Source organism: Pundamilia nyererei, unplaced genomic scaffold (genome assembly GCF_000239375.1).
Source record: "Pundamilia nyererei isolate P.nyererei 1_Seehausen unplaced genomic scaffold, PunNye1.0 scaffold00041, whole genome shotgun sequence".
NCBI classification, from domain to species: Eukaryota; Metazoa; Chordata; class Actinopteri; order Cichliformes; family Cichlidae; genus Pundamilia; species Pundamilia nyererei.
This window is the reverse complement of record NW_005187442.1, coordinates 933,500-945,295: the sequence shown is the minus strand read 5'-3', so window position 1 is coordinate 945,295 and position 11,796 is coordinate 933,500. Positions and strand designations below refer to the sequence as shown.

The 11,796-nt window shown below is 42.1% G+C and overlaps 2 protein-coding genes across 2 annotated transcripts in view; both read left to right on the top strand.

Moving 5' to 3' along the window:
• Positions 1-1,472: 1,472 nt before the first annotated feature.
• On the top strand, positions 1,473-7,191 carry xkr5a (XK related 5a). The gene is made up of 7 exons (XM_005731027.1): positions 1,473-1,872; positions 2,813-2,996; positions 3,192-3,376; positions 3,473-3,685; positions 4,018-4,187; positions 4,416-4,527; positions 5,005-7,191. Exons 1-7 carry the CDS (start codon positions 1,740-1,742, stop codon positions 5,946-5,948), a joined length of 1,941 nt encoding a protein of 646 aa, XP_005731084.1. The 5' UTR covers positions 1,473-1,739; the 3' UTR covers positions 5,949-7,191.
• A 3,025-nt stretch (positions 7,192-10,216) lies between these two features.
• Positions 10,217-11,796, top strand: part of tram2 (translocation associated membrane protein 2) — a 7,567-nt gene continuing 5,987 nt past the window's right edge. Inside the window, exon 1 of the mRNA XM_005731026.1 lies at positions 10,217-10,440. Coding sequence (XP_005731083.1) covers positions 10,321-10,440 — 120 coding nt within the window. The 5' untranslated portion in view covers positions 10,217-10,320. The remainder of the gene's footprint in view (positions 10,441-11,796) is intronic.

The window sequence follows — 11,796 nt, the reverse complement described above, 5'->3', positions numbered from 1 at the left end:
TGTGTTTTTTAGCGTGAGACTGAATGTTTCTGTTTGTGTATGTATGCGTAATTGTGTCCCGTGATTCACGTAACTATTACTGTACAAGCATGACTTCATAATGTAAGTGGGTTAAGCACTGAAATGACAGCAAAAAGAAACCTCAACTTGCCTTCTGGGTGAGTATACAGTTCTGAATCGGAGTTGCAGATAAACATCCTGTTATGAGTCTTGGGATACTCACAACCAGTAAATACCAACCCGTCATCATGGAAGGAAAAAAAAAACAAAACACACACACACAAAATTGAACAAGATTATCTTCATGATCAATATCCTGTGAATAATTTTATACACGTATATCTATATTTGAGTTTTGGTATTAGGCAGTTGTCAGACATTTCACTCACACTGTGTGACTCCACAGTTTTAGTAAGACATATAAATAAATTAAAACTCAAACAAAGAGAACAAAACAGACTTAAGATGACTACTTTTATTCACAATGAACGCTGATTCGTACAGCGCAGGCTTGTGAATAAAACTGCAACCATATCTCTATATTAACACAGCTATACTTGCTATACTCAAGAATTATTACAGGATTTTCTATCCAGTATCCTTCTGTGGTTCTTTTACTACAACCTAAAATAGTGTAGTTGTGGAAAGGGTTAAAAACAAAGTGCCAATTTATGCGAGTGATGATGAGGTAATGGGGCTCTTGTAAACTGCTCTGGAGCTTTTTCTCCATTTAAGAAAGTAAATTAAAGAAGTGGTGGGTCAAGTAGGTGTCATTAATGGCTTTCAAAATGACACAATCGTGACACAGTCCTCGAAATATGGGGCGTAGAACTACTGTAAGTGGTGCATGAACGATTAAAGAAAGACTCCAGCTGTTGTCATGACCTTCAATTAATTGAAATTAAATCTTCCTTTTTATTCAGTGTTTATTATTTAAAACTTGATTTTACCAGAAAGCCCCATTAGATTAAAACCTGTTGGGTTTTTTTTCAAAATGACAAAAAATTGTTAAAACAAATATAACATGAAAGCACATAAAGTAGAAAATAAATTAATTAATAAATAAAGCAAGTCAGAGTCAACAAGTAACACAAGTCCTGCTTATGAATAGCAACTGCAGTCTTCTTCCACAGAAGTCGTTATCTTAGGGCTAAACATTCGGATTTGGTGTACTCTTAAGGTTAAGTCACGATCAAGTGCCAAAATAGAAAACACTATTCGGCCTAGACAGCGTTAACACACATAATATGGGAGCTTTTTCTGCTTTTGGCCCCTTGAAACCCGATTATAAAGGACACAGAGATGTGCACCGGTGTGATGTGGGGGATGAACTTTATTTATTGTTCTAAAGTCGGGCATGGCAGACAAAAAACGCACCAGAGCCACAGCTGTAAACAGCGCTCACCGTGACCTGCGACCTCCACATGCGAGGAAATTCACGCTCAGATCAGTCTGCCGTCTATCACCAGTCTACCAAGTAAGATGCAGCACCGCCGTTACAAAAGATTTGAAGAAATAGACCGTGATGCAGAAGAGGTTTCCACGGTGGAGGGAGGAGAGGCTCGCTAAACTGATGCACCTTTAAACCGTGCTGTGACGTCAGATATTTTGACAGGGGGCAGGCAGCGGGAGAAGAAGAAGAAGAAGAGGAGGAGGAGGAGAGCGGATGTACCAAGCGGGGGCCAAAGGATGCCCAGGATAATGTCATCGGTGTGTCCTCCTTCCCACCTATCCGCATCATGATAAACGCCGCAGGAGCGGTCGCCCGCAGGATACCGTCGGCGGCGCGGCGGAGCGGGTGCTGGATAGCGTGGTGCCAGGCGGTCCTGCTCGCCGTGTCGGGGCTGGTTATTGTGGCCGAGCGGAGCGCTCGTAAGTGGGGATTCCAAGCGCTAGCGTGCTGCTAGCTTGCTTGCCGTGTTGAAACTCAACCTCGTGGAAAATAGATGTTGGGCTTTCTTTTTCTTTTCTTTTGCCGTAATGTGATTGAAAATAATGCTACGTGCTCGAGCCGTCTCAGCTGCGGCCGTACTTCACGTTAGAAGAAGCACATTTGGGAGATGCTATGGCACAGCCGTTAGTACTGAACGGGAAAACATAGCTGAATTCCGTGTGCACTGCAATCCAATATCGGCGTTGGTTAGTCCACCTTTGTTGGCCAAACTGGGCCCCCCGAGACCTCCTGTGATCGTAAAACAGGATAACACAGCCTATTAGTTATTGAATTTAACTAGTGACTTTAATTAAGTGTTACTAAATTGCCGTCGCTGATCAATATTCGCATAATGCCCAACTTTTAAATTATAATTCTCCACCTTACACCTCCCCCAAAATATGATTGAACACAATAAACACTTGTTTTTCCCAAGTCATTTTTTGCACATCTAGGATCTGTATTGAAAACAAGGTGCAGCACAGCGTTATGATTTCCTGACTGTGCAGATCAATGGGGCAAGGTCAGGACACCAGGAGGATACCTGGATGTGTACAGAGTGTGACTTTGTCTTCAGCAAGTATATCATTACCAGAAGATAAAAATACTGTGCTGCTGCCTGAGCTTCACACTTTAGACATTCTGCCATAATTAAAAATTTCAAAAGTGAATGCGTGCATAAATGAATGGCTATTTAGATTATCAGTAGAGTGGCACATTGATAAAGCTGTACCAGTGAAGCTAAGAAACAGCTAATGGCTGTTTTAAAGTGGTGTGGAATGACTCTGGTGTCTTTTCTGTGAGCTTGCGCCATCCCATTAGAAGATATCATTGTGCATCTGGGTGTTTGTTCTTTTTCTGTGTGTGTTTGTGTGTCAGTGATCTACTGTATAGGGTTTTACCTTTGGAATGAGGAGACACAGTGGGCAGGCCTCACACTTGGCCTCTTTCTACCGGGGACAGCAGTTCAGCTGCTAAGTGTGAAGTGGTACTATGATGATGGTGATGACAGGCGATGCTACCTCTCTGTTATACACATCCTGCACTTGGGCATCTTCAAAAGGTAAGCTCGTTTTTTCCATTCGATGTACTTTACGTAGATACATTACAAAAGCAGACTATGTTTATAGAATGTAATAATTTTTAGTTTTTGTTAAAGTACAGGGCAAAAAAACCAAAAAATTCACATCACTCTGAAACCTTACTGAGTCGGTTATATTTTATGCCTCCTCTGGTTTTTGTCTCCATCTTCTGGCAGGTTGTGGGACTGCATGAGGTCTGTGCTGCGCATGCAGGGCTCAGTGGCTGATCTGGGAGCTGCTGTTATGCAGCAGGCAGATGTTGCTGCCCTTTGGCTGCTGGAAGCCCTTGTCCTCACGCTGCCTCAGAGCCTGCTGCAGGCGTACATCGTGGTGTCTACTGATGTGGGCATCGCATCACCAGGTAATTTTATGTTCAGTTGAATCACGGGATCCGTGTGATGTTTATGGCCTGTAACTTGTTATATTACATTTTTTTTTATGCATGTTTTATCTACAGTGGCGTATTGCTGTGGCTTGTGTGTGCTGTCTATTGCGTGGGCCCTGGTGCTGTACAGCCGAGCCTGCTGTCTGATAAGACCAGGCCACCTGGCCATGCCTCCAGCAGCCCTGCTGTGCCAGCTGGTGTGGAGGGCATGCATGCTGGGTGCCAGGGTGACCTGCCTCACATTCTTTGCCAGGGTTTTTAATTGGTGGGTTTGTGGAGTAGCAGGTGAGCACTGAGAAGCGACTTTTATTTTGTTAAGACACTTGAAAGCCGGAGAAAGTGCACAGTTATATTAAACTAGTATTACATTAAAGGGTCCAGGAGACTCAATGACTAGTACACGCACAGATTTCCATGTGAAATTCCTTTGAGCTTAAAAAACCCCATTTTCTATTAACTCACATTTAACCTCTGAGTTATGTAATTATCCTCAGAGCACTGTGACATGTCCTCTTGATCCAGTTTTCTGTTTCGCCTCTGCATCAGCGTTGCACACTGTATATGGATCCTGTGTTGCACTTGTAGACCTTCTATTCTATTTTTATGTTGACCTTCAGGTTTTCACTGGCTCACGGCCTCCTTTTGGCTGGTATCACAGCAACCAGACATCTGCACCGGCCCCTGGTGTTGGCGTGCTTTTAATGGCGTCATGGGGCTCATCCACGTCTTCCTCTTCCTCAACATCAAAGATGGACCCTCGCGCTTCCGCATGGCCAGTTTTTATGCAGTACGGCACGAGTTAAAGTTATTATTCTTCAACTTTTCTTTTTTTTTTTCTGTTTTCATTATGTTGTTTTGTGCAGCTTTGTCTCATCTGCCTACTCACAGGGCAGCAGGGACAAACAGATATAGATACATAAGTTTGCAATGTCATCCTCACCTCTGTGTGCTAAGCCCACAGTGACGTAAAGCTGTCTACAGATGACTGATGGTGCGACCTTCTCTCCTTCTTCAGTTCATGCTTGTAGAGAACGCCACTCTGCTGCTGGCCGCCTCTGACTTCCTGAGCGAAGCATCATGGGACAGCATGACCCTTCCCACCACTGTGCTGTGTGGCTTTCTCCTCGGTGAGTCATTTGTTTCTAGAGAATTTGCTGTTTGTATTGGGAGATTAGTCATAGTTAGAATGATGTCACACTGTTTATTAGTTTCTGTCATACCTAAGTGATAAATCCCCCCGTGTTTATTCACAAATTCTTAGAGGTATTGTTGTACAACAAACATAGCTACCGATATGCTGCCCTACTTGCAATACTCTTTATATGTGAGATTTTACTGTGCAGGATATTGTAAATCTCTTTATCTGAATACGTAAGAGTGGAGATGGGATCGTAAGAAGGCAAAAAATAAGTGAAACCTTGAATTTTGTGTGTGAGGTTGATATGCACGATAGAATTAATATAGTAACAGCCAGAGTGGCTGTTGTGATCTCTGCTGCAGCCTCCCTCTGTGATTCAGACTGTGCAGTCAGCTAATTGCTTGTGAAAGACCAAAACATACCTGGGCCACTAAATATTTATATTTCCTATTCCTTTGCTTCTTAGGTGCTACCTCTCTTGTCCTATACTACCGGTTCCTGCACCCCAAGTCCACAGAGATCTCCCAGGGAACAAACCACAACCACATGGGCAGTACATGCATAGAACAAGGGGAGTCCTCCTTCTCTCTTGGGGACAAAAGTTTGCCATCTCATTCTATTCAAAACCATGGCAGCTTCTCCCTCTCAGGTGTTGCTGGTTCTCTGCTGGAGCATCCAGGGAACTGCGGGGGCAGGCCTAACAGCTCCTGTCCGTGTTACCATCACCACTGGCTCTTGATCCGCCTTGCTCTGAAAACAGGAGATCTTGGTAAAATCAACAGGGCGTATGGGGCTGGGGGAGCAGCGGCCGTACTAGACATAGAGGAGTACAACCAAGAATTTAAAAGTAACGAGGGCATCACAATTACAGCTGGAGGAAGCTGTGAGGGTGTCTCCACCTCCGAGTCTCAGGGGAAAGGTCTGGCACCCCTCTCGGACTGTAAAGACGAGTTCCAGAGCGTAAGCGAACCCACGTCGACTGAACAACCGGAAGAAGACGACAGTCTGGAGATGGAGAGCCCGATGGAGTCGCCCACATCGGATTTCAAACGCAGCTCACCAGAGGGTAAATCAATGTTTGGAGACAGCCCAGAGCCCTATTTCTGCCCTACAGAATCAAGTTCAACCTTATACTTCAGCGCCGATCCCCAATCTCCAAGCAGCGCCAGTAACCCCCGTTTGGACCGGGACCTTGGGGCTCTGGAGCAAGGCGTTCGCCTCAACTCAATCCCTAGTGATCCAGCCCTTCACAGAGATGTCCGTGGACTCATGGGCCGGGTTGGACCACGATGTATTTCCACCCCTAAATTGGACTCAGGGGTGTTAGACTCCCCTTCCAGTGTCCCTCATCTTAAAGGTCCAAGAAAGCAGCTCATATTATCCCGAAGGGATGAGGATGAAAACTTTTAGCTTACATGTGACAGAATCAGGGAAGAAGTAAAAACGTATCCAACATTAAAGGAGTACACCAGCTTTTAAAGGGAGTGCTTTTTCAGCAGTCCAGCATTGTAGAATTAGAAAGCTGGCAGTAATTTCTCCTTTTATGTATACACATATATTTAGTACACTGTGGGGCGTATGCAACAATTGTGGAGTAATCCTCTCAAAGCATAAACGATTTTTCTACAAAAGCATTCCTTTGCCCAAAAGCCGGACACAGAGTAAAGCCTTCAGTAGAGCTCATTTACCACAAAGGTTGTGTGTAGAGCTCAGACACACCTTCTGCCTGATGTTCAGCTGGCATTTTCATTCTTTTGGTCACAGTGAACTTAAGCCTCAAGAATAATAACAATTATACTGTGCAACAAAATGAACACCGGTCGGTCAAGACCGAAACTACGTAATAAGGAAGTAGGCATTAGTTGTATCAATAAACATCATCAAGTACGCAGATGCTTCATGATCTTAAAAAGGGGGATGATCTCTTTAATACGCACTAAAACTGCTGTTACTCATGTCAGTTGCCAGCAGCTATGAAAATAGAGAAACTAATCCTGTATCTTTCAATGGCCGGAGTGTCTGACCTCTGAATCATAACCATCTCACTATAAGCCAGAGCCTTTTGGCTTCCTAAAAGCACAAATATCTTCTGTATCATATGTCTGTTGCTGTGATGCTGTGATTTTTTTTTCTTCTTCTTCTTCTTTTTTTATCAAAAAAACAAAACAAAAAACTGACACTTTGACTCTCAGATAGGTTATCTTTTGTATGATGTTAACAGGCATCGCTTTGAGCAGGGCTGGTGTGTGGGCCTAGGGAAACTGTTTGATGTGTTGATTTACATGTTGACCATGTAATTGCGGAATTGTTTTTGCAATTTACGTTTTGTTGGAAATGAAACAATGTCTCAGGCACTAACGTCTCAAAGCTTTCATATGTTCTGCAACAAAGTGAAAAGATGCTTATGAGATATTTGTGGTGATTTTTTTTTTTTTTTTTTGTATGTGCTCTTGATTACTATTGGCAGGGGCCAAATGTACTTTGCCCCTTATTGTGTTCTGTAACAGGATTAAAGTCCACTAACAAAGCAGTGAAATTATGCTGGGTTTTCTCTCATGCCCAGCTGACTGCCTATATGACATTTTGAACTGTGAAGTGTAAAGCCACTGGTGGCTCTGAATAAGCAATAAATACAATACACGTTTAGGTGAGTGGAGTGAAGATGTGTCGAGTGTTTTATTCTTTTGAGCAAAGTACGGTGATGTGCAGTCTTGACCCAACCATCGCTTAGTATTTATTGAAACATGCAAACATCCATGGAAATATAGTATATAAAGTGGGGAAAGAACTCGTTTCTTTACAGTTCTAATCACCTTTGAAGTTAACATTTGAGATGGCCAGCTATCTTAGGCAAGCTTTCTTGGAATTTAGGCTCCTGAAGGAGACTTCAGAAATAGTTCTCCGGGCTTCTTGAAGGACATTCAAAGCTCTTCTTTGGATGTTGGCTGCCTTTTGTTCCGTTTTATGTCAAGATGATCCCACACTGCTAGTGTTTTATTGTGTTTTTTTTCTGTCCAGTTATGCTTTTATTGCACTGAAAGTGTGTTTGAGATCATTGTCATGCTGAAAAATTAAGCTCTTGCCAATCAGATGCTTTCTAGGATTGCATAGTAAATCATTATCGGTATTTTTCTGTGTTCAAAATTCTTTTGACAGGATCTCCAACACCACTGAGTAAAATACAGCCCGAAATCATGACAGAACCTCCACCATGTTTTACAAATGGCTGTAGACACTGTAGGCTGTAGGCTTCAAGTAAGTAATTCTTTATTTAAAAAGCCATCCCTCGACACAGCTGTTTAGCTAATTATAGGCCAATCACCAACCTTCCTTTTATCTCAAAAGTTCTTGAGTCAGCGAACTGAAAGGAATGGTTTATTTGAAGAGTTTCAGTCAGGTTTCAGAATGCCTCACAGTACAAAAACAGCATTAGTGAAGGTAACAAAAGATCTTATGGTCCCTGACAGTGGACCTCATCTTTGTGCTTGTCCTGGTAGATCTCAGTGCTGCATTCGATACGGTTGACCTTAATATTTTATTACAGTGATTGGAGCATGCTTTAGGTATTAAAGTGGTTAGAATCATATCTATCTAATAGTCTCCAATTTGTTCATGTAAATGGTGTGTCATCTTTACACAATGACGTATATGTTTCTGTAGGCAGTATCACTAGAAGGCATAGCATATGTTTTTACTTCTATGCATATGATAGCCAACTTGATCTATCCTCGAAGCCAGATAACACACATAGATTACTTAAACTGCAGGAATGTCTTAAAGACATGAATACCTGGATGACCTTGAATTTCCTGTTCCTATATTCAGATAACACTGAGGTTATTGAACTCAGCCCTAAAACGCTTTGAAATATGGTACGTAACATGATGCTTACTCTAGATGGCATTACGTTTTATTGCTTCTTTTATTGTTTCTTTTATTGAATGCAATTTTAATGTGTTTGTCCGAAAGAGTTGTGTTTTGTAAAGAGACATCAAATCTCAATGGGCATACCTGTATAAATAAAGGTTAAAAAAACAAAAAGAAAAAACCCAAAACATTGGCCTCAAGTAACACTGAGGACTCGGAGTCACTGTTGACCAGAATTTCCATTTGCTCAGTATCTCTAGAACTAGAACCATCAACCTCAGACTGATGCTGAAAAACTAGTTCATGCATTTATTACTTCTACGCTGGGCTACTGTAATTCATTATTATCAGGATGACCTAATCCTTCTTATCACATTCAAGACCTTGTATAATCAGGTCCCATTTTATCTTAAAGACCACACAGCACTTTGCGCTCAGACTCCTGGTTTACTTGTGGTTAAAAGTAGAATGGGGGCAGAATGCAAAGGCACTGCCTTCAGCTTCCAGTCGCCTCGTCTGTGGGACCAGCTCCAGTTTGGATTCAGGAGAAAGACACTCTCTACTTTTAAGATTTGGCTTATAACTTTCCTTTTTGATCAAGCATATAGTTAGGGCTGGATCAGGTGATCCTGAATCCTCCCTTAGTTGTGCTGCAATAGGTCTCAGCTGCAGGGGCTTGACATAATGCATGATGAGTGTTTCTTCTTCACTCACCCTTTTTTCACTCACTATGTGTTTATACACCACTCTGCATGTAATCAATAGTTATTATTAATCTCTGGCTCCATTCCACAGCATGTCTTTCTTATAATTACAGGCACTTTACTTCACAATATAAAGTGCCTTGAGGCAACTGAACTGAACTGAATTGTAGATGGATCCGCTGAAGGGCCTGATTCATCTCTTAAGTCCTGTGTTGAATTCCACCCCACCTCTTTAAGGGCATAACATTCAGATACACTTCATCTGCTGGAGATTCTTTTGTCCTCTATTTGTCCTCAGATTTATTTAAGAACATACTGCACATAAATCAACATGTGCCAAAGCCAACACTAATAAGGCTTTGGGAATCATGTTGTTGCTGCAAAAATACAATTTTGTCCACTATGTTGTCGTTGCCTTTTTTTATTTTTTATTTTTTATTTTTAGATTTAAACTAAAGAAACTAAAGGAGCAAATTACGCAGGCTGCTAGTAACAAAGTCCCTAAAGATACAATTTAAACTAGGTTCTTTGCTTAGTTTTCTGTTATCTACATTCCTCTGAAAACAGTTTGATAATGAAAATGAGTGAAAAACTTTAAAGACCTTCAGAGAACACGGAAAAACTATTGCTCAAGAGTTGGGAGTTCGCCTTGTAATCGGAAGGTTGCCGATTCGAGCCCCGGCTTGGACAGTCTCGGTCGTTGTGTCCTTGGGCAAGACACTTCACCCGTTGCCTACTGGTGGTGGCGCCAGTGTCCGGCAGCCTCTGTCAGTGCGCCCCAGGGTGGCTGTAGCTACAATGTAGCTTGCCATCACCAGTGTGTGAATGGGTGGATGACTGGTTGTGTGAAGCGCTTTGGGGTCCTTAGGGACTAGTAAAGCGCTATACAAATACAGGCCATTTACCATTTACCAAATGATGCAAGAAAATATGGCTCCTTGGAAGCAAAATACAAAGAAAACAGGGATAGCTCAAGACTTTTGCACAACATTTTATGCCAATTCTGCATGCAGCTGCAAAAGTGGTTATAATGAGTCTGACAAGGCAGACTGAATCTAACTTTGTGTAAATCGACCCAAAGAAGGTATTTATGGCTCTGGCCCTTTAAGACGACGCGCATGCGTACGTCGCCGAGAAAGTTAACTCACTGAACTTCGTAGTCAGAAAAATTCTGATTTTTAAAACAGAAGGGAAAAGTCCATTGTGTTGACATGGCATTTCGCCGAAGAAATAAGAGCTATCCTTTCTTCAGCCAGGAGTTCTTAATTCAAAACCATGCTGACATCGTATTCGGTTTGGTGATTTTCATTCTGATTGGACTGATGTTTGAGGTGAGATGAACTCGCATTCCTTTTTTCCTTCTCTCGTCTCCCTCAGCTGTTTTAAGATGGCAAAGCCTGCGGCAAACTCTAAGCTCTAACTTGAAATCCCACGTAAAGCGATTCCCGCTTTGTAGAAACGGTTGCTCATAAGATTGCCTGTTAATTTAGCTGTTATCAGTTTCGCGGGTTTGTCGTTCGTGCTGTTTTTGTGTTTTAAATTTTACAAGTTTGGGGAAGGAAAAAAATGTTGCTCTGGTCGCAGTCAAAGTAACAATCTATGCGTTGCTCTCAAGGTAGGAGGAAACGGGTTTAAAAAAGCAGCTGTGCACAAACTACAGCGTTTTCGTATTATTGCTTTACATGTTGAAAGTTTCCCTTTGTCTTGTCTTTAAGTTTCTAGAATCTGGGTAAAACCTAAACACTTGACTTGGGTAGCAAAGCTACATGACCGTTTAATCGCATGACAGTGTCTTTCACAGCAAAAACTCTTTGCAAGCAATTGTTTTTCCAATTGTCAGTTACCAGACATTTCTCAAATAAAATGGGTGTTAAAGCCTTTCCTGTATTCAAATTAAAAGCAACGACTTTCATTCCTATGAGTTCCAACAAACTTCCGCTGCCAGTCGTTTTATTTTGAAAGTCGTGAACGGAAGCTGTCTGACTATTTGTCAGTGTCTTGACGCCACTAGTTAACTGCCACGTCTCAATATTTGCTGCTGTGACCCGGGGGGGTCAGCTGCTCTTAACACGCTTTGACCTGAAGGGATTTCACCGCTGACCTTTAGTGAAATAATTAAATAGATTATTCGTGTAGTAGTTCTTCCTTCTGCGTGAGCACAAACACTCCCAGGCAGCCACCGCCTGGACATTTAGTAAAGTTTCAAAACGGAACCCTGGCTGTGATTACACAGCTGATCGAATAAGGGGAAAAAAAAATAGGGGATTTCCTTTATTTTTTTCATTACTGGAAAAAAAGAGAACAAGAGTGCTCTACATGTAGTCAGTTATGTTAAATTTTGATGACATGTCACCAGTAGCCTCGATCCACAGGGAATAACTGGCGACTTGTTTCACTGTGGCGCCCAAACTGGTATCAGGGGACCAACAAGGTCTCTTGGTGTGAGGGGTAGGAGGGGGGCTGTGGTTTCATTTTTTTTCACTTTGCTTAATCATATGTGTTAAGGTCAGAATTTAGCATGTGGGAAACGGTAGTTTACTGCAGTGGTTCACATCCTGGGTTGAGAAGGAGATGACTGGACACCAATCTTTGATCTTTTTAATATGCAGTCTGTTAATCAGCAGAAAACTTTTTTTAACTGTTTGAATTGCTTGAGCAATGAATAATCAAACCTGAGGACCTTTTCT